The sequence below is a fragment of the Drosophila sulfurigaster genome, chromosome 2L (assembly GCF_023558435.1).
Source record: "Drosophila sulfurigaster albostrigata strain 15112-1811.04 chromosome 2L, ASM2355843v2, whole genome shotgun sequence".
NCBI classification, from domain to species: Eukaryota; Metazoa; Arthropoda; class Insecta; order Diptera; family Drosophilidae; genus Drosophila; species Drosophila sulfurigaster.
The window spans coordinates 13,649,880-13,671,617 of NC_084881.1; the positions used below are offsets into that span (position 1 = coordinate 13,649,880).

General features: G+C 37.8%; 2 protein-coding genes across 3 annotated transcripts; both read left to right on the forward strand.

Moving 5' to 3' along the window:
* Positions 1-5,170: 5,170 nt before the first annotated feature.
* LOC133844470 (sodium/hydrogen exchanger 9B2-like) lies at positions 5,171-15,072 on the forward strand. 2 transcript variants are annotated; one of them, XM_062278481.1, is made up of 6 exons: positions 5,171-5,335; positions 11,606-11,843; positions 12,070-12,178; positions 13,126-13,365; positions 13,420-13,592; positions 13,649-15,072. In XM_062278481.1, exons 2-6 carry the CDS (start codon positions 11,610-11,612, stop codon positions 14,927-14,929), a joined length of 2,037 nt encoding a protein of 678 aa, XP_062134465.1. In that variant the 5' UTR covers positions 5,171-5,335; positions 11,606-11,609; the 3' UTR covers positions 14,930-15,072. The 2 variants fall into 2 exon arrangements, with proteins under 2 accessions (XP_062134465.1, XP_062134473.1); XM_062278489.1 differs by lacking the exon at positions 5,171-5,335 and having other exon boundaries at positions 11,428-11,843.
* Positions 15,073-16,770: 1,698 nt separating this feature from the next.
* LOC133850072 (sodium/hydrogen exchanger 9B2-like) lies at positions 16,771-20,977 on the forward strand. The gene is made up of 4 exons (XM_062286039.1): positions 16,771-17,270; positions 17,480-17,591; positions 19,090-19,508; positions 19,569-20,977. The coding sequence occupies exons 1-4, from the start codon at positions 17,022-17,024 to the stop codon at positions 20,847-20,849; spliced, it is 2,061 nt and encodes a 686-aa protein (XP_062142023.1). The 5' UTR covers positions 16,771-17,021; the 3' UTR covers positions 20,850-20,977.
* The last annotated feature ends 761 nt before the right edge of the window (positions 20,978-21,738 follow it).

Here is a 21,738-nt window from a genome sequence, read left to right on the forward strand (position 1 = left end):
CACAAACACACACTCTCGCAAACTTTGACTTTGACTCTTTTTTTTTTGTATATTGCTAGCGACCAGGAGCGTTCAATGCGACCAGCAAACCGACGCTGACTTCGTGCTCGCTGCTCACTAACTACATTTACTTTACTACTATGTGTCTGTGTGTGTGTATGAGGCTTCGTGTTCGTTTGTATGTGTGTCTTTATTTTGCCATCTCGCCATTGTTGTTGCTTGCCCATCTTCGTTGCGAGAGCAGCAAGCGTCGTTTACACATTTCAAATTTCGGCGCAAGCTCAGTTTATTGTCGGGCATTCGTTGTGTCGTTTGTTGTTGTTGTTGTTGGCATTTCTATACTTGGGTCCTTGTTGCGCTCAGCATCCACTTTTTGCTCCCGCTCCCATTCGCATTGTTGTTGTTGTTGTCAGAGCTGTTTCGGCTTTCTCGTTGTTTCACTTCGGGTTTTGTATGCTCTCGTTTCCCAGGCCCGCCGCGAGCATCGCTAACTGACGACTTCAGTAGCTAATTTTTGGCGCCTTGGGGCATTAACAAACCATTAAACTAGATAGATGTAATACATATTAAATTTAGATTAATACAATGTTGTTTTCAAGTGGAATTATGACCGAATTTACGACTTAAATAAACAACAAAATATCTACAATATTGATTTAGTTTTGCTACCATGTCGTATAAGTAATACCATATAGCATTTTAACGAGCATTTTCTACATTGTTTATCTGAAGATTTTTTTGAATTTAATAAAATTCTTGGTACGTGGAAATAGTCTACAAATTACAAAAAAAAAAAAAAAAAAAATTCTATAAATGAATACAATATACCACAAGCATATTATATATTATATATGAAACTATTTGTTTAATTTAACTTTTCTCTGGGTATTTAGAGATTAACTAAAACAAGTTCTTTTAATACTGTTTCAAGTAATTATAATTTATTACACGGCATCTCTATATCTACAGACTCTTCAAATTGAATAGCTCTATTGGTATTTAGACATTAACTAAAATATATTCGGTAAATGTTTTTAAATTTTATGCAGAAAAAATCAGTTTGTCGTAACAGTAGCAGGTGTTAATGAATTTTTAATTAAATTGAATGGTGTATTAAGAATGTATACGACCATTTGGCATTTACAGTAGTTTCTTTAAGTGCTTCTCTTACTCCAGATTGTGTAAGTTCTGGCATTAATTGAAATAATGACAACGACTTAAAATGAAGGCACAACTGAACCTTGAACATGTCCATTTATTTTCATTTAACATCAACGTAAGCATGTTTATATATTTATACGAAGACAATAGTCGTCTCGCACCTGGCAAGAGGTTTTAAGTCCGCCCCTGGGCGAGTCTTTCTGCCACTCACTGTGGCATTGTTGGCTGTGCTCCATATTATATTGTATGTATATTTTTTCGCATACTTTCCCGGCTGACTGGCGTTGTTCCCTTTTGTTGACGTTGGCTGGTTGCCTCTATGCGATGTGCGATGTGGGATGTTGGCTGTGTGGGCTATGGGCTGTGGGCTGTGGGGCTGTGTGGCTGTGGGATGCGGTTGTTTTTGCTGTGCTGTTGCTGTTGTTGTGCAGCAGTACCTGGGCGAGAGGTTGTTCTTGTTGTGGGTCGCCAGCATTGCGTTGTTTTGCCATGGTTGACTGTCTGAAGTGCAAATTTGCTTTAATTATTCCGTGGCAAGCGTCAACGGCATCTGCATCAGTTCTTGCCGTCACTGTCACCCAAACAGTGAAACGGTGAAGCACCCAAACAACCCGACATCCTCGAGAACAGAACAGAGCAGAGCAGAAGAACATGCATACGGTTAACGTGGGAGGCGACAATGCCATTTACTTAAGCCCGCAAGCAAATTTTTACACTTCTTTGCTCTATAGCCTGTGTGTGTGTGTGTGTATTTTTATTTGTATAAGTGTGAGTGTGGATGTCACCCACGTTGTCTGCAGTGTAGATCGGATCAGGTATTTAATTTAGCTGCATGCAAATAAAATATAGTAAAGCGAGCTTTGCTGCGCCCCAACACACATTTTGTAAATAAATTGCATTAATTTATATTCCGTGTTTAATTTCATTTAATACGCTTTACAGCTGACATCATTTAATTACAGACTAATCTTTATTGCAGATCGATAAACGATAACAATAATTGTAAATATTTTGTGTGACCAAAGCCACCAAATATTACGCTTGCAGAAAAATTGAGTATTTATTTCAAGTTTCTAATTTCATACATTTTACAATTGGCATCAATTAGATTACAAGCTAATATTTGTTAAATGATAACAAAAATTCTCTTTTTTATACTTGCAAATATATGTGTTGTGTGTAGTTTGAGTAAAGACACATAAAATCACAATGCAGCTGGATTTTAAGGTAAAAGTTTCTTAGTTAAAGCATTAGTTAACTTTGCTGGACAGTCCCAGTGCATTCAATTTTCTCTGTCAATAAATTTCATTAAGTAACAGCAAGCGTATACATTTTGTAGAGTTTACAGAGATTAGTTAAAGAGTTTCACCAGCTTGCTGCACAATCAAAGTGTGGCTTTCGTCTTGCGGTCGTTCGCACAGTGTAACTATTCGCATCCGTAACTGTGCCACTGACGGACAGTGAACCTCCAACCAACCCCCAACCACTTGAACAGCCATCGACCATGGATGCCGCTTGTGACCTAACTGTGACTGTTGCAGATTCCGCTATCCACATTGGTGGCATCGTAGCCATAGTGAACGCTGTCGGTGTCGGTGTCGCTGTCGCTGTCAGCAAGCAGAGTTGGAGTTTGACGCTTGACATTGTTGGCATTCGATATTGGTTGTAATTAGCTTTAATTGAAATTGCTCCTTTGCCATTCACTAGCTTCGTGATTTGGGTTTTAATGTGCAAAATGTGTGTGTAATTTTGTCAAAGTTAATTTATGGCTAACATTGCCATCCATCTATCCTGTATCCAACTTCCTACTCCCAACTCCCAACTCCCAATTTACGCTCTTTCGAACCTCCTCCCACTTGAACAGAACTCAACGAACCATTAGCCTTGGTGCTTTTGCACTTTAGTTTTTGGTTTTTTGGTAATTTTCATTTGAGCTTTGCATTGAAATGATTAGAGGAAACCCAATTAAACAAATGCAACAGAGACTTTTATTTACTTTGCTCGTTTGGTATTTATCTTCTTCTTTCAGATGTCTGTTTGATGATGGAGCGTCATATTAAATACATTATAGTATTCAACGACCTTTTCAATGGAATTCAATTCAAGCTAATAACGGATAATGCACGGATAAGCGCGGATAGAGAAATGAAGTACATTAAAGGGCAGGTATTTATTTCTGAAATTTTCCAGATTAATGTGTATCTCATTATGAACACATCATTCGTAGTTACTTGACTTTATTGCCAGAGATAATACAATGACATGATTTGTTTACCCAACCAAATTTGTGTATAGGGTTTCTGAGCGTCATTCGGCAAATATCGTTAAAAAAATATTCCGAACAATCAAGTAAACAAATTACACGTAAGACAATTTTGTTTGTCTAGCTCGTTCAGACTAGTTGGCGGTTTATGCTATCAAGATTCTCTTTTATCATTCCGTTAAATGTTTCATCCAATATTTGAATGCTTTCGAGCACGATAAATTATAGATAAGAGAAACAGGGACATATTTTAAATAAATTTGTATTAATTCTTCGGGTTTATTAAAGTTAAATAAATAACAAATTTGTTAGTAATAAGAATGAATAGGGGAAATTTGTTGGAGTCAAGCTGTCAGCGGCAACAAATTAATATTTAAATAATAAATGAACCCATTAATTAGATATAAACTCGTATATCATCGATCAGTTGGGTCTTGACGACAGCCCAGTCAAAATAAATAAACAACTTGACTTTATTAGCATATATAAAGCAAGTTGATGTAGAATATCATAATTAGATGTTTGCTTAAGATTTACCAAATTATTACGGGCGGTTGAATTAAAACTGTCAAAGTGCTCTAAGCAAAAACCGAACCTTAGATGCTTACTGTGATATGATTTGCAAGATCTAATCTATATGTTTATTTTCCATGAGTCACGTGCGGTTTAAATCGATTTAAGACTAAGAAGTGAAGTACTTGTTGTCACATGCTGGAATTTTTGAGCTCCAATCAATCAGTCAGGCATCAGACTTCCGTCAGATTTACCTATACGTAGTTTTATTCGATTAAAGTGTTGATTGGTTATTCGACATTTTGATATATTATTTGCTCTTGAAGTAGAAGCTTGTTGTCTAAATATATATAAGATTACAATTTATAAATACAATTTTGTGTTTTTCCGTTTGTTCGCATTGAAATGACCCTAGGAAAATTCAGACTAATTTACGGGGTATGCGAATATTATATGATGTGCAATAAACCCATCAAGCAAGTCGTGTGTTGTTGATGAAATGTTTGAACTCGAAACTAATTGAGCCTGGCCAAACAGCCAACTGTCGACAGAGGAACAGTCAACAGTCAACAATGGGAATAACAATCTTAGCCATCAATCATTTTTATTGCATACTTTCGCGTATCAAATTCTTACTCGTTGTTCGGTTAACTAAAGTTGTTTAGTTATTGATGTATTCACTAAGTTATTTCTGGGTAAATATTAACTCGCCTTTAACTTTGACTACTGCTATGCATCGAGCACTGAGTGTGATAATCGTTTTACGAGCACGCTTTTAGTGTACTCTTAACTCGAGTAGCCAATAGCATTTGATTGATAAGTATGTGATGGATTGAATTTATGGTAACTGCTTCAACTGAACGAAATACCAAAATTTATGAATTAAATATTTATGATATAATGTCTTGGCTGTCTAACTAACTGTATGACGATATTTATGTGGCGAGTGCACGCTCAATCAAAGATATTACAGCCGAAGCGCAGAGTTCTTCTTCGGGTCTTCTTCGTGTCGATCGACGATCGACGAGAGCGTAAACAGAGCGAAGAAGACAGTTAGAAGTGTAAAGAGAGGGAGGAGCAGTGCAGTGTACGCAATTGAGGTAATCGCTGCGTTTCGATTCTTGTACAGTAAGTGTACGTGTGTGTGTGTGCGTGTGTGAGTTGTGCTTGTAATCGGATTGCGTGTGTATGTGTGCCTATAAAGCGTTGACAAGAATTTGCAGCGATTTAGTCTTATAATAAGCGGAGCTACGCTCGGAAGTCCGACGATCGTCTTCACATGTTCAACGATTGCTTCGCGTGCTAATTGAAAGTAAAAGTTAATTTGAACTTCTCTCAACACATTTTGAACTACAAGAGTCGACTGTCTAATTTCCTGTTTGAAGACATCACAAAAAAGTAGGTTAATTCAAAGTGAAACGTAATATTCGATGTCGAAACTCTTCTATTGATAATAGTGTTTATAAAAAACGAAGTACTAAGAATATGATCAACAAAAATAAATTCTGACATCTTATCAACTCCAAGCATAATTAAAAATGAAAAAGTTATAATATAAGATAAATGAAAGCAAAAGTTCTTGACAAATAATACAAACATAAATATGCTTATTCATATTTTTTATACGAGATCAATTAACAGATAAGCGAATTATAAAATCTAACTGCGAAATACAAAATATTCTAGCAATAAGATATCTGATCTTATCCATTCCAAGCATAATTAAAAGTGAAAAAATTATAATATATGATAAATGAAAGCAAAAGTTCCTGACACTTATCGCAAAAGTTCTCACAATTTATAAATAATAAAAATATAAATACGTTTTTTCATATTTTTATGCGTGATCAATTAACAAATTAGCGAATTATAAAATCTGATTTCGAAAAACAAAATATTGTAGCAATAAGATATCTGATCTTATCCATACCATTCATAAATAAGAACGAAAAATTTATAATATGTGATAAATGAAAGGAAAAGTTCTTGACACTTATCGTATAAATTCGCTTATTCATATTTTTTATACGTGATCAATTAACAAATTAGCGAATTATAAAATCAGACTGCGAAATACAAAATATTCTAGCAATGTGTGTTCAGACTTATGTTAACATGTGCAATTACAAATCGACTTAATTGCGAACGAGATATCAACACGTCGTTTATATTCGCTGTGAATTCTAAATCATAATTAATTGCATTCGGAAGTCAGTTCAGTGACTTGAGTTTTAAGCTTTAAATACCGGTTTGAGTGATTTCTTAATACATGTACTTTTGTTATCACATTAAAGTTATCGTTTAGTACGTATTTAAGTGTCGTTTATTGAACTTGACACAATTTGGATGATCTGAATTAATATTTACATTCCACTAAATCAAAAATGGGGTTATTAACTCATGCAGGAAGTCACTTTCACACACCTGCATATGTATTAGTTAAGGTGAGCGTGTATTAGTACACGTCCCATCCGCTAAAAGCTTTTGGCTTTAAGTTGGGCTTTAAGCTTGTGACTCTTTCGTGTACGTGTGCTGTGTACGTGAGCTAAAGCAGCGTTTATCCGGTTCGTCGGGTTATAGGATGTTGAGCAAAACTTTTAATATGTAAATTTTCGGAAAAGTTTCGTTTTTATTTAGTTACATTTCGTTAGTAAACAATAGCCATAAAGATGTGTAAAATAATGATGATATTCTATAAACTACAAAAGTTTGAAATACGGATACAAATTTTGTTTTGTTGTTCAAGTGTTAAATTTGTACAAATGCTTGTTGATATTGTGAATACTCCGTGAAAATTAATAAAATATATAAAAAAAAGTACAAGAAAAATAAAAAATAAAAATTAAATCTTACAGATAAAAATTGCAGTAATGATACTGAATATTTTTTAGTCAGATATCCCACACTATGAAAGGTGAATTCTATGTAAATATGTTTCTATCAAAGTTCAAGAGATCTCAAGGCATGAGACATTTTCAATGACTTGATAAAGCGAGTTTTCTCTAGAAACAAAAACAAAAGAACAACAACTGAAGATAATAAATAATTAAAAAATCTTATCTGTTACCCTTACCCCAAAAACATTAGCTAATAGCCATGTTAACACAACTACTTACTCGAAAATAAGTTCAGATCTATCGTATTCGTAAGGTTGAAATGAAATGGAGTCTTGAATATATTGATTCACTTATATAGAGCACTTAATTATGGTTGTCACGCAATTTGACAGAGATAACCGAGCACCTTACTCACAATTCGTATTACTCGCTTTTCAATCAATTCCACACATCCGGACAGACGATAGACCCATATAAAGTAATACAGTAGTAGCACACTATAACATAAGTGTTTATGTCCAGACGATTATTGGTTGAGCCATAAAACCCGTTCATGGCTGATTGACATTCAAGTGGTGGCAAAGGGAAAAAGACACAGAGAGTGTGGGTTAATCGAAGCGTCCGTAAGTGGGGTAATCAAATATTCGAGATCGATGCGATCGTCAAGTTAGTCAATCAACATTCCGCATCCGAATCAATCACAATTCACGTCAATAAAAACAAACAATTCAATTAACGATAAGCGGCGAACATTTCTCAATTAATTCTCTTTCTCTCTCAGCTTTCTTCGGCATAAATCATTGGGCAGAAAAGGGCTTCAATGCTTTATCACACTGTGTTCATACATACATAATACATAATATTCATAATAATAATATTGACGGCCAGATAAGCCAGAAAACAAGTGCCTACTTAGCCGCAATAAATACGAGTATTTCATTTCATTCGAGGTACCATCAATCATTGCAAGTCTTTTATATTTGTTATAAACAATTGGCAATATATGGCATCTGATAAATTTATGAAAGGCTCTATAAAAATGCGCTGCGGCTCGCCGCCATTGCAATTGCCCAGAAAAATTATGGCCCCAGTTGTATATAATCAGAAACTCTTTGGGAGCCGAAATGCCTTTTTTATTGATCTCGGGCTGAATCAATTGAGGAGAAGTTTTCCCCTTGACGTCAACAACACCATACTTTTCACTGATTATAGCCCCAATAAACTTCAATTGATCGACGAAGTCATGCGATTCAATCAATTTGCATTTGTTGTTTTCACTTTTGTGTAGTTAACAAGAATTTAAGTGTATTTAATGTTCTGCTTAATTGTTTTGAATCTTATCATTACTTCCCATGAATGAAATGACTTTAAATGTGATAGTAATTTAATCAATAATAACTATTGTAATTTGTTATAGTTAATGTTGTCTCTGGGTAATTGAGCACGACGTTTGACTTGACTTCAAGTGGAATGTGTGTGACATTTATCAATAATGGCACGAATTTCTTTATTTTCATTTCGAGTTGAAGTATTATTATCTATTCCGATTAGCTGTATAAGCACAAGAAACATTTCCAGACATTCAACGATTAGATTAATAATAAAAACGCGTCTTAAAAATTTGTAAACAAAAGTTGAAAAACGAAAACGCGCGACACGAATCTGACAAATTGCAGGTGGATACTCATCCGACGGGATTGCGAAACAACACACAAATTATAAAGTTGGTGCAACAATCAAGTGATTGACTAGAGGATGCCCTGCAGTCGTTGGGGAGAATGGTAATCGAAAGAATTTAAAAGTAAAGTTAGAGTGGAATACTTATATTCTAATACAGTAGAAATAAAATACCAACATGTTTAAATTTCAAGATAATCCATGACTTCTAAAACATAAATTAAATTGCTTTGATTTAAGTAATGCACTTCTCCATAATAATTTATAATAATTATTTTTTTACTATATTCACAACTGCATCATACCCTATCCCTTACTCACACAAAGTGTAGGGTATTCAATAGCACCGTTAACTGTTTGGGAAACTCTGGGTGACTTCCACCGAAGTGTCGACCGGGGCAGTTGACCCGCGTCTAAGTAAGCGTGGAAATTTGCTTACTGACAACCGGCCAACTGAACGACTGAACAACTGGTCGAATGTTCGACTTGTCGACTGGCCAACTGGACGAATGGACGAATGGTCTACTGGCCCAGTGGTTACACGATATTGATATTGGGAAACATGTCACGTAAAGTGATTTTTCGTTTCGGTGCCAATGCGACGCGCTCTTTTCTTTTGGTATGCCACCTCCGACAAGGTCAGGCGCTGGAAGCCGAAGCCGAGTGTCGACGCAATGCGATGCGATTTATAGACGGGCTCACAGTTAAGCTCGAGCACACAATGGGAATTTAGCTAAAGGTATTACGACGAATATGCAAAAATACAAAACGAAACAACAAAGGTTTTATAAAACGAAAAGAAAATGTAATTGTTGTATATGCTCTAGTTAACTTAAAGCATTTACTCGCAAGGTGTCAACAAATTGATCAATATCAAACTGAAGTTCAAGTATTATTATTGAAAAGCCCACAACAACAAAATGGTTGCAATTTTTACAAATTACACCGACATGCTAATTAATCTGCTTTGTTCAACATTCTCGTCGCAGTTGCACGTGATGCTCGACTAGGAATGTTTGTCATCGCATTTGCCAGACAATTGTCAATTAGACCCAATCCCAATTGGGTGTATTAACTAATGAATAGAACGGAGTTGCAATTGAAATTAAATTCAAGGAGGAGTTGCTGTCTCTAGCATGTGGTCGATTTTGATTAAATATTGATTGAAGACTGACTTCTCAACTAACAGAATATTAGTTGTCTTCTTATTAAGCTTTTCAAATAAATGTTCTCTTATTTCCAATAAAATACCTTTAAAGTTGAATTTAAATTTGCTGTAGATTTACCTTAAAATTTAACTAAAAGTACTTAGTATCTATCGCTCAACATAGATTTCTCTACTCGGCATTGCCTCAGCTATGCAAATTTAGCCAGACTGAAATTTGCATGCAGCAGTGATTCGATGCCTTTGGCCAGCATCAAATCATGAGCACGAGTGTTGGCCCAAAGCAAACGAAAACCGGCGGCTTCCAATCAGTTGAGATCATAAATATTGGTGGTATCAATTTTTGCGAATTACCCGCGTATTTCGTCAATATCAACTGTGATGCGAAATGGCGTTAATTTGAGGTGAAAATTGAAAAACATTGAACGTGCCTGGTCAATTATTCAGATGTCATTGCAAATATAAATACATTGATTGCTGCCAATTTATACAATATACTAATAGAGTCCATCTTATAAGCATACTACTTTCATATTTGTATTTTGGTGGCTTAATCAGAGCGTGAATCAAATAAACAAGCTGCATGCGACGTTGTCGTCGGTTATATTTAAGTAACAATTGATTTATTAACCGTGTTTGACTTGGCTCTATATTGATAATTGGCAGCGTGTCCAATGAATGAAGAGCTAATAAATTAATAAAATGATGTTTTATGAATACCTATTCAATGTGATTTGCAACTAAACTTATGGCATTCAAAGCGACTTATAAATAGAAATAATTGACTAAAGTTCTATAGAGCTATTTTAGGAACTGTTCCTTCTGCTTATTGCCATGCCATTTTTTTTATCTCTCTTACCTTTATAACTTTGTTGAACATCTACAAATTGGTGGGAGGTCGTAACAAAACCTATAAATCAGTCTCATCATACTGTATGACACAATTGTGCAATTAAATTTTATGACAAATCTATGACTAACTTACAAAAGCATTTATTGCTGGCATGGACATTAAATTGGGTTCACAAAAGTGCATATAGAATTACTCTGTAATTGTTTGTGACCTAAATTTGCGTAGAATACCCTGTATCTTATTTCTAATTTCCAGTTATGTATGATTGTTTATCAGTATACAAAGTAACTTTTGTATAAACAACAAATTAACAATGTTGAATTTAACTAAATTCGTATACTTATGCCAAAATTAGATCAGCTGGTCAGCTGTGATTAAAGTCACATGGCTTCTGTTTGTGTTTACAAAATGTCAACAAAATAAAATGTCGAAATAATGAAATGTATTCAAAAGTTCAGCCTGTTTAGGATGCATAAATTAATAATATATAAAGACAATGAATATTTAAGTAGCAGATAAGGAATTCCTAAAGAAGCAGTTGTTAAAGATTGAAACTCTATATAGCATATAGATTCATTTGGGCATAAACCTTCCTAAAACCTAAAAGCCATCTACAAAGATCTCTTATTGAATATTTTTATTTTTATTTGAATAGCATTATTTACAACATTACTTACAATGCGATTATGTGATGATGTTTGCATCTGCTTATGTGTCATTTGTTATAGTACTGTAAGTGGAGCTAATTGTTGTTAATATTTATTGCTATTGTTGAGTTAAGTTATGAATTTAAATTTAAATATTTGTCTTAGTCTTTAGCCCTTTCACACGTTTCTGTGGATTTCGCACACACACCTATACACCTATACACCTACACAAAACACACTCATACACTTGTGTCGGCCCTGCAAAACTCCCACCGAATGTCGATCTGAATCGCGAATGCGGAATGATAATGAATTTATTTCGACGCGAAACGTTGAACGAGATAGTTGTAAAAGTCGCAAACAGCTCGGGGGCGTGATAATTGAATACCGTATAACCGTACACTTAATCGAATAACGCTCGCTATTCATAGTGCTCGTAAATCAAACCAAAAACTGATCAGAGTCGGTGCATCTTTTTTTGAACCGCAGAACGATGACGGCAACTGGAGAAGTCGGGGGGAGCGATGAGCTGAATGTGACGACGGTTAATACTCATCCCGTGCCGGATATCCGCACGTCACCCATGCCCAATGGCAATCACAAGACCGTCGTCGATAGCCAGCCGAAGCGACGCGTCAGCATTATCTCCGATGCCCCGATGAATGTGGGCGCCGCAGGTTACGATAATCTCGCATTTGAGCAAAATCCCAGACGTAAAATATCCCAGGTGAGTTGTCGATTGTGTCGATTACGAGCTGTGTTGGCTGTCGTAAATTTGGATTTGTTGGCAGTCATAAATCGGTTGAATCGACAATCTCTAAGCACAGTCATAATCCAGCTCATATATTGATTATTTGCCCCTCGATAACAGCGGACTGTTAATCGGCTGCGATTTCAAATCAAAATCAATAAAATCAAACCCTTAATCATAATATCTCTTCTTCCAACTGCAGACCTCGACACATTCGCACACCGATATTGGGCCAGCGAGGAGGCGAAGCATTCTAAAGGAAACACCACTGCATGACAATGAAAGCGATCGAGGATCTATGCATAGCCTTGGTAAGTGAAGGATGCAGAATTGTTGAAAAATTTCCGTTTAGTTTATTTTTGGAGTATTCCATAATACAAATATTAGCTGGCGCTAATATTTCAAAGAACTTGCGAAGGCCAAACGAAATACGTAATAGGAGTATTGTTGTCTAGTAGAGTGTCAGTTTTGCAAAAAGCAAATACGTTTCTATTTGAGCACTTGTGCTTCTGCTATTGTCCAATCTAATTTGCCATCACACCGTCAACATTATCAATTAGCAGTCTAGAGAGTTATTTCCAATCTCAGCTCGCAAAACATACTAGACACAATCGCAACAGGTCGAGCTCTAATTGGGGGTATATCGTTTCAGCAATTGCCTTTAACTATCTTTGACTACAAATGATCATAACTATACTCATCTTTTATACTTATTCTGCAGTCGTATTATTGCATTCAGACTTATTATTAAATATGAAAAGATGAATAATGTATCAAAGCATTAATTTGATTGCTCAAATTAAAGGACGGATATGCAATGCGTAATTATTTCAGATTTATTTATAAAAACTATTGCTTATATTAATAGACGGAGAGAAATAATATTGTCTTTAGCAATACTGACAGTAATATTTCTAAATAGCTTTCATTGTTCCTACAAATTTCGAAATGACTTGAACTTATAATAAAAAGCGAATTACAACTTCTTTTAAATTATTAATTTAAACTGTGTAAATTATATTAATAGCTAATACATTTCCATGCATATCTCATAGTCGATCATATTCGCTTAGCTCTCTCACATGTCTTGATGATTGCGTGTTCTTATTGACGATCCAGTCAGACACAGTTCGAATTGCATGCTAATTGACGATAAACACGTCATTTGATATCGATCTGCGTAATCAAAGGTCTCCTGCACTCGGCACTCAGTACTTGACACTCGGCGTAATTCTTATCTTCCCTTCCTACTTTCCAGATAACTATAGACAGGGCGTCATAGACGGGCTAAATGGCAAGTACCAAGGACATCAGCAGCCCGGTTCACACGATAGCACAAACTATGTGGAGCAATCGTGGATGTATTCCTTCTGCTTAAAATGCCGCGGCGAAGAACCAACCGAGTCTTGGGAGCCGCCTTTCTGGCAAAAGGTCTTCCCCTATCCACTGTGTCCCACCTTCAGGACATTCTCGCGTCTCATTGTGCTTATTCTCATCGGTAATAGAATTTCCCCTCTATAAATTCATTATTTAACTCTTCAACTTGCTTCAGGCATACTCCTATGGATTGTGGCGTTTGTGATTATTGGCGATACAGCTGCTCCTGGCGGGCAACTCTTTAGTCTTGTGGTGCTCACGGTGGCAGCCAACTTCGGAGGCTACATTATATCCCTGACTACGCTACCACGTCTCATTGGCATGCTGCTCGTTGGCATACTTTTCCAAGTGAGTTCAAATTTAATAACACTAACGACGAAGGTATTCATCTTCTTTTCTTACAGAATGTTGGCTGGGTAGATCTCGATGGTGATTTCTCCAAAGTGACGGGACATTTGCGCAAATTCGCGCTCACCATTATCCTCACTCGAGCTGGCCTCGAAATGGAGCCGGAAGCCTTTAAGAAGGTGTACAAGACCATTCTCAAGCTGGGCATTGTGCCATGGATTGTTGAGGCCGCTGTCATGACAATCATGTCCCACTATCTGCTCGATCTGCCTTGGATCTGGGGCTGCCTTCTGGGTGCCATTATCGCCGCCATTTCACCGGCTGTCGTTGTGCCATGTCTCTTCCGTCTGCGCACCAAAGGATACGGTGTGGCCAAGGGAATTCCCACTCTTGTGGTCGCCGTGGCTGGAGTGGATGATGCTCTTTCTGTGGCCATCTTTGGCATTGTGAGCACTATCATGTTCTCAGACAAGGGATTGGGCTATCAGATCGCCCAGGCACCTGTATGCATCCTGGGAGGTCTAGCCTTCGGCGTCATCTGGGGCTCCTTGGCACGCATCTTTCCCGAGAAGGGCGACGCCTATGTGGTGCCACTGCGTACTCTCATGCTCTTCGCCGGCAACCTGGTGGCCATCTATGGCAGTGAAGAGCTCGGCTTTGAAGGCGCCGGACCGTTGGCTGTCGTCTTTTCATCGTTCGTATCGAATCTATTCTGGTGCAAGGATGGCTGGGATGTCGATGACAATCCTGTGTCCACAGCCTTTGAAATCTTCTGGATGATCTTTGAGCCAATTCTGTTTGGTCTGACTGGTGCCACGATCAAGATCAGCGAGCTGGACTCGCACACAGTCTCCATAGGCGCTGCCTGCATCTTCACAGGCGTCATCATACGCATCTTTATTACGGCTGGCATCGCATTTGGTGATCGCCTCAATACCAAAGAGAAGTTCTTTGTGGGTCTCTCGTGGATGGCCAAGGCAACGGTTCAAGCTGCGCTGGGACCTGTGGCACTAAAGAATCTTGGTGAGGATGCTACAGACGAAGAGCGCAACTGGGCCGAAATTGTGCAGACAATTTGCGTGTTCAGCATTGTGCTGACAGCTCCATTGGGTGCCATTCTAATCTCTGTGACGGGCACCCGGATGTTGACGAAGACCAAGCAGCCACAGGTGTTGACCGGCTGGCGACGCAGTCATCGTCCTTCCATTCGCGACATTAGCATTATCGATGAGGAGGAGGAACGTGAGGATCCCGAAGTGCCTACGGATAAGGAGACTCACGATAATACCCAGAATAATGCGCATTTAACAAACCTATCATACACCGCAAGTAAGTAAAACCCCTCTCGCTTGGGTTTTCATTGCACCAAACTCCAGTTTTTTGTTGGATTAAGATATAATGTTGATTGTTATATTACGTACTTACTACATACTAAACATATATGGATTTCCATTCCAAATAAATATTAAGTTAAAAATAATTAATGCGACAAATTGATTTGAAATGGAAATGAAAACTACGATTTTGTATTGCACAGTGAGTATCGTAAACCATTTGAATATGTGATCTAATGACTTACCTTGCATCTCTTATACTTTCAAATTTTGTTGCATCTTTCACTCATCAAAATTATTAAGTGATTTTATAAGTTGGGTTTATGTCTCCGCTAAAGCCCTTCTGTAATATAATTTTGTGTTGCATACTTTACGGTGCTGTGCCTAAAGAGTAATTGGAGTATTGGTGAAAAGGAAAAATTAAATTACAAATTAAATTTATATTAAAACACTTAAGCTCAAAGTTAAAACTAAATTTAATTTCCGTTACACAAAACCAATCAAATATTTAATAGCTCCCGCCATCTATCACTATTTTATGAATTGAATTGATTAATTAAAGTGTTGTGTAAAAAGAGTTTTGACTGTACTTTCAAAGTGGCTTAACTTTAACCCAATTACAACTTTGTTTGTTTGTTAATTTGTTTTAAATATCGCTACATCAATAAACAGCAATTTAAATTCGAAAATACAAACTCATGCCGATGGGCGTGAAAATCTCTCATGCAATTTGTGAAAACTGTACAAAACTTACCTGTTGGATAATTAGTATTTCTGCCTGAGTATCACATATAGTACGGGCGAATATGAGCTGATAATCGAGATTAACTCAGCGAGTGAACGATAAATAATGAAATTGTATAATTAACGATTTAAATGACACAGCGCAAAAAATGTCGAACCAGTCAGAGGAGAGCACATGGGTCGAAATGTTTTGTTGGGTTTAATCCGAAGAACCGCATGACTTGATGACAACAGAAAAGAAAAAACAATGTGAAAAAATACACAAAAAAGAGCACACACAAAAAAAAATAACAAGCGTATGGAGTGGGAGTAGATTCGACACAGATATACCCTGTAATTAGTTGAGGGATTATTTAGAAGGTTTGTTGATATTAAATAACTATAATAATTACATCCATTTCAGAAACGAGACTAACATTTATTTTGTAAATGTAATTCTAGTTGCTGAATGCTGAAGCACTTAAGTAAAAATATGTATTATTTTTATTTAATAATAATACAACTTTATTAACGATTGCTGTGCAGGGTAGTTTCATAAAAAGTCTGCTCAAACAACGGAATGTGTTGCAGAGCAGCAAAAAAACAAGCAAATCCAAAAGAAAGAACAAAGCAAAAACAAAAAAAAAACCAATAACAAATTTCATTAAATAATTAATTCAGCATCGTTATTATGAGACGATTGTCTACAGACAGCTCACGTGAATTTGTTTAGATAAAATGCGTCACATTTAAAGTAGCAAAAAGCAAACAAAACGACAGACGGATCAAAGAGGACGGACCGACAGCTGCTGACTTCTGAATGCTGTGACTGGGTCCCGGACAGACTGGAGTACAAGAGATGAAGATGGCGAAGAACATGCCCATGGACCATGCCCAGCTGGAGCTCACCTGTCGGCGTGTGAAATAATGAAAGCTAATTGCTGTTAATTTTTATTTGATAGCCAATAATATTATTATAATATTTGCGTAAAGCGTTAACGCTTTTCACAACGCCTCACACACGCAATCAGTGGTGTATAGCGAGTGTAGCGAGCCCCCACCCCACCCATAAAGCGAGGCAGCGACTGCAAAGCAGGGTTGGAGCTGAGCTTTGGCAGCTGCCGATGATTTATTTGATCGCTAAACGCCGAACGAGATAGTCGTAAAACTCGGGTAACGCATCCGTTTCAATTTCGAATCGAATCGAAACGAATCGCATCGAATCGTAGCGTATCGAATTGAATTAAATTGTAAATGAATGTGGATAAGTGAATGGGTGTGATTGAGTGTGTGTTATGATTGTTGTCGAGCCATAAAGTGCATTGAGCCATTAAATTACCTGTCCAAGCGAATCACCCAACGATGACGACGAATGTCAACGAAGAGGGTAGCTCAGCTAATCCCAGCTCCCCCTCCCGCGCGACCCACATCCCTTCCCATTAGCACTGTGGCCGTGGTCAATGCAGGAGATACACAGACGCCCTCGCCAAATGGCAATCACAAGAGCACCATTGTGATCGAGAGCCAGCCGAAGCGACGGGTCAGCATTGTGTCTGAGGGCCCAGTGCTTGGCTACGATAATCCCGCCTTTGATCAGAGTCATGCACGTAAAATATCTCAGGTGAGTTGTCGATAGAAACTTTTGGTTTTATGACCCTACTGCAGTGGAACTCATGTGAATTCGTTTATGCGAATGACGACATTCTTAATGATGCGCGCAATTCGTCAAGTGCTCATCGAGCCGATCAAGTGATCAGTCAGCCCAGTCAGCTGCCATTTGGATTCACGCGATTATTAAATTGAAAATATTTTGTTTACATATTTTTGCAGTGCTCAGCAAACTCACCGCTGGAAATAGGACCGCCTGGACGCAGGAGAAGCATTCTGAAAGACACCTTAGCGCATGACAATGATAGCGATCGTATGTCGACATATAGCAACGGTAAGTTGTAGCCAATCGGGCGTATGAGTAATAATAGAGTTGGAATTGCAAATTAAATACAAATGTAGATATTTTGAATAAGTTGCCGCCAACCAGGCGTATGAGTGATAATAGAGTTGGAATTGGAAATTAAATAAAAATGTAGATATTTTCAATATGAGTAATACAAATTTTAAGATGGACATTTAAGGAAGAAAAAAAAATGTGAAAAATTATTAAACATATCTTCAATATTTGTTTTCTACTCAATGTTCTGTATTTCCGAAAACAAGTTTTATGTGTGTCTAAGAAGCATTCGTAGCGCTTTTAGCTGCTCTGATAATCTCTTTAAAGTAGCTGGCAATGGCAATTAAAATTAAATTGTTTATTCATTTGTATTTAATTCAAATTTCAGAACAAGTTTGCCATACAGAAGTAATCATTGTTAATTACAATTATGCGGTTTCTTTTTTGTATTGCGCTCATTGCGTATCATATGACACCCAGAGCTGTTAATGGGCTAAGCGATGTGTGTGATTCATGGACACCAAATCGTTATTCTCATGAATAATAATGATTAGATCTTAATTAATATGGTAAACTGGAGCAAAGCTTTCGGCATCTAGAGAAGAAACACAGAAACCCCATTTTGATCGTGTGTAGATAAATAATTTAGCCAAATACGTTGGAAAATTTTTCATTAAGAGGTTGTGCTTTTAGTAGTCGCAAATATTTAATATACTTAAAAAATAATGTGCGTAATAAGTCGTATATTTATTAAGGCAAACGCTTAATTGTAGACTATTAAATACTTGTTGGGAACTTTATAAGTTTTTTCCATTTAATATTGACTTTGCTGCGAGTTTATCATATTTACGACTCCATAAGCCGTAAAACACAATTAATGGCAACTCGTGGATGAAATATTTGTACAATGATATTGTAATGAATTGTTTGGTAACCATATTACGAACGGCTTCTTAATGAGCCTGCTAATGAATGCAGAAGCAGCACGCGAATCTCTAGTGAAAGTTATGTAAACTTTGCAGAAGCAAGAATTATTTTTGCGTATAAAGTATTTGCACAGCTGAGACTGAGTTGTTTTTCTCTTTTTTAGGGAGCAAAGTGTAAAACTTTTACAAGTCGAACAAATATTTCAAGTTTAAATATTTAAAATTGAAGCATTCAATATTATTTGTGGTCAAAATAAAGAAATCTTAGCACTGCTAATTAGTATTAAGGGACCGAAATGAAATGAAATAATCAACACTTATGGGTCTGATGTCAATTGAATTTGATAGCGAACGCTTGACATTTTCAATTAACAGCTTCAATTTAATATCCAGTTTCTATACCACAAATATGTTGACCACATACAACTTCTTCTTTTTCATATATGTTTTTGTTGTGCCTTGGCCACACTTATCATTCAATTAGAGCCGTACGCTAAAAGCTGCCTTAATTTCTTAAGCCTATATAACTAATGTCTATACAACTCTATCTCCATCGCATCCCACAGAGAACTACAGACAGAGTGCGCTGGACGTGCTCAATGCCAAGTACAATAATCTGCAAAGCGTGCTGGGATCACAGGACAACAATGGGAACTATGTGGAGCAATCATGGATCTACAATTTCTGCCTCAAATTTCGGGGCGAAGAGCCCAACGAGGCCTGGGAACCACCTTTCTGGCAAAAGATCTTTCCCTTCCCACTGTGTCCCACGTTTAGGACATTCTCGCGCCTGATTGCATTGACTGCAATTGGAGCTCTACTCTGGACTATCTCGTTTGTGATCATTGGCGACTCTGCTGCCCCTGGCGGGCAGCTCTTCAGCATGGTTGTGCTCACAGTGGCGGCTAATTTCGGTGGCTATCTGATGTCGTTGACGACATTGCCACGCCTTATCGGCATGCTTTTGGTGGGCGTATTATTCGAGGTGAGTTCGCCACTCAATTGTCTCTCAATTCTTTACTTATTATCATTTTACTTTTTATAGAGTCTTGGCTGGGTCAATCTCGATGGCGACTTCTCCAAAGTGACAGCGCATTGTCGCAAGTTCGCGCTCACCGTAATTCTGACTCGAGCTGGCCTCGAAATGGATCCCGAAGCCTTTAAGAAGGTCTACAAGACCATACTCAAGCTGGGTATTGTGCCCTGGTTTGTCGAGTTCTGTGTCATGGCTGTGATGTCACATTATCTGCTCGATCTGCCCTGGATCTGGGGTTGTCTGTTGGGATCCATTATGGCAGCCATTGCTCCAGCTGTCGTTGTGCCTTGTCTCTTCCGGCTCCGCACCAAAGGATATGGTGTAACCAAGGGTATCCCAACGCTTGTGGTCGCCGTCTCGGGTGTCGACGATGCCATCTCTGTGGCCGTCTTCGGCATCATTAGCACGATTATGTTCACGGACAGGGGACAACTCTACCTGATCTCCCAGGTGCCTGTCTGCATCATTGCCGGCTTGGGCTTTGGCATCATCTGGGGCTTGTTGGCGCGCATCTTTCCCGAGAAGGGCGACGCCTATGTGGTGCCATTGCGCACTCTTCTTCTCTTCGTGGGCAACCTGGTGGCCATCTATGGCAGTGACAAGCTTGGCTATGAAGGCGCCGGCCCCTTGGCTGTGGTCTTCTCATCGTTTATTTCGAATTACTTCTGGTGCAAGGATGGCTGGACCATCGATGACAATCCGGTGGGCACGGGCTTCGAAATCTTCTGGATGATCTTTGAGCCCATTCTCTTTGGCTTAACTGGTGCCACAATCAAGATAACGCAATTGGACTCGAGTTTGCTTTACACCGGCGCTGCCTGCATCTTCACGGGCGTCATCATACGAATCTTTCTCACTGCTGGCATCGCCTTTGGCGATCGTCTCAATATTAAAGAGAAGTTCTTTGTGGGTCTCTCGTGGATGGCCAAGGCAACGGTTCAGGCTGCCCTGGGACCCGTGGCGCTAAGGCATTTAGGCGATAAAGCCTCAGAAAATGAAATCAAATGGGCCAAGACTGTGCAGACTATTTGCATTCTCAGCATCATCCTCACAGCTCCACTGGGCGCCATTCTCATTTCCGTGACAGGTACAAGAATGCTGACAAAGACGAAGCAGCCTCAGATCTTGACGGGTTGGCGGCGCAGTCACCGTCCTTCTATACGTGACATTAGTATCATCGACGAGGAGGAGGAACGAGAAGATCCCGAGATGCCTAAGGACAAGCAGACGCAGGAAAATACAGAGAATAACGCGCACATTCCGAACTATTCCTACACGAAACATCAATAATTGCTGAAGTCAAACGAATTGTTCAGTTCGTATCTAATTGTACAATAATAAATAGAGATTTGCCCTTCTGGAATGACTATTAAAATCATTCTAGACATGTTGAATATTTATATATTTTGTCAAAGAAAGCAACTTTATTTTCGAGTCGAATAAGCTGAGTGCTTTTTTGCTACAACGAGTTATGTATGGGTCATGATCTCCGCAAGGGAACTTGAATATTGCTCGAAAATAACTCAAGTTAATGACCACCTGGATCACATGACAGCCCTATAATGTCGAGATGTCTGAAATTGTCTCTAAATATACTTGATGACGGCTTTAATTGCTTCTAAACAGAGCTTGGTAGTAGCGCAGTCGTTAAATGTAGTTGCTATATATCAATTATACAACATATTAACTTAGAGATCGTTAATATAATTGTTATTATATGATTATGATAATTAGCTTTCAAAATTATAGAATATCGAAATGTATGTGAAGCAGTTTAGATCAATGCATTTGGTGTAAACCATCTGCGTGCACAATTAAACAATGAGTTAAATATTCAATTAAGTAAGTAATTTCTCTAGACAGTAATTAAGAATACTGTTTTTTAAATTTAAATTAACGTCCTATGCAGCTACATCTATTTACCAATTTTAATTGCATACTTTTAGGGGCATACATAAAAAGTGCTTAAATTGAATGAGAATCCGTCATAAATTGGCCATATCCTGTTTTAAAGGATAATTTTCATGACCATTGACAGGATAAAGTACCAGGCCAACATAATAGAGAAGCAAGCAGCCACAGCAAGAGTTGCTGTAAATGATATTTGAAATGTTGCCGTAGGAAAAATGTGCGCATTTAAGAAACTGTGTCACAAAAACTCTATAGGGCGACCAGTGTT

Coding starts and splice junctions, on each gene's coding strand:
- LOC133850072 (XM_062286039.1), top strand. CDS start 17,022: ATGTCAACGAAGAGGGTAGCTCAGCTAATCCCAGCTCCCCCTCCCGCG. Junction 17,271..17,479: donor ATGCACGTAAAATATCTCAG/GTGAGTTGTCGA, acceptor ATATTTTTGCAG/TGCTCAGCAAACTCACCGCT. Junction 19,509..19,568: donor TGGTGGGCGTATTATTCGAG/GTGAGTTCGCCA, acceptor TACTTTTTATAG/AGTCTTGGCTGGGTCAATCT.
- LOC133844470 (XM_062278481.1), top strand. CDS start 11,610: ATGACGGCAACTGGAGAAGTCGGGGGGAGCGATGAGCTGAATGTGACG. Junction 11,844..12,069: donor CCAGACGTAAAATATCCCAG/GTGAGTTGTCGA, acceptor TTCCAACTGCAG/ACCTCGACACATTCGCACAC. Junction 13,593..13,648: donor TCGTTGGCATACTTTTCCAA/GTGAGTTCAAAT, acceptor CTTTTCTTACAG/AATGTTGGCTGGGTAGATCT.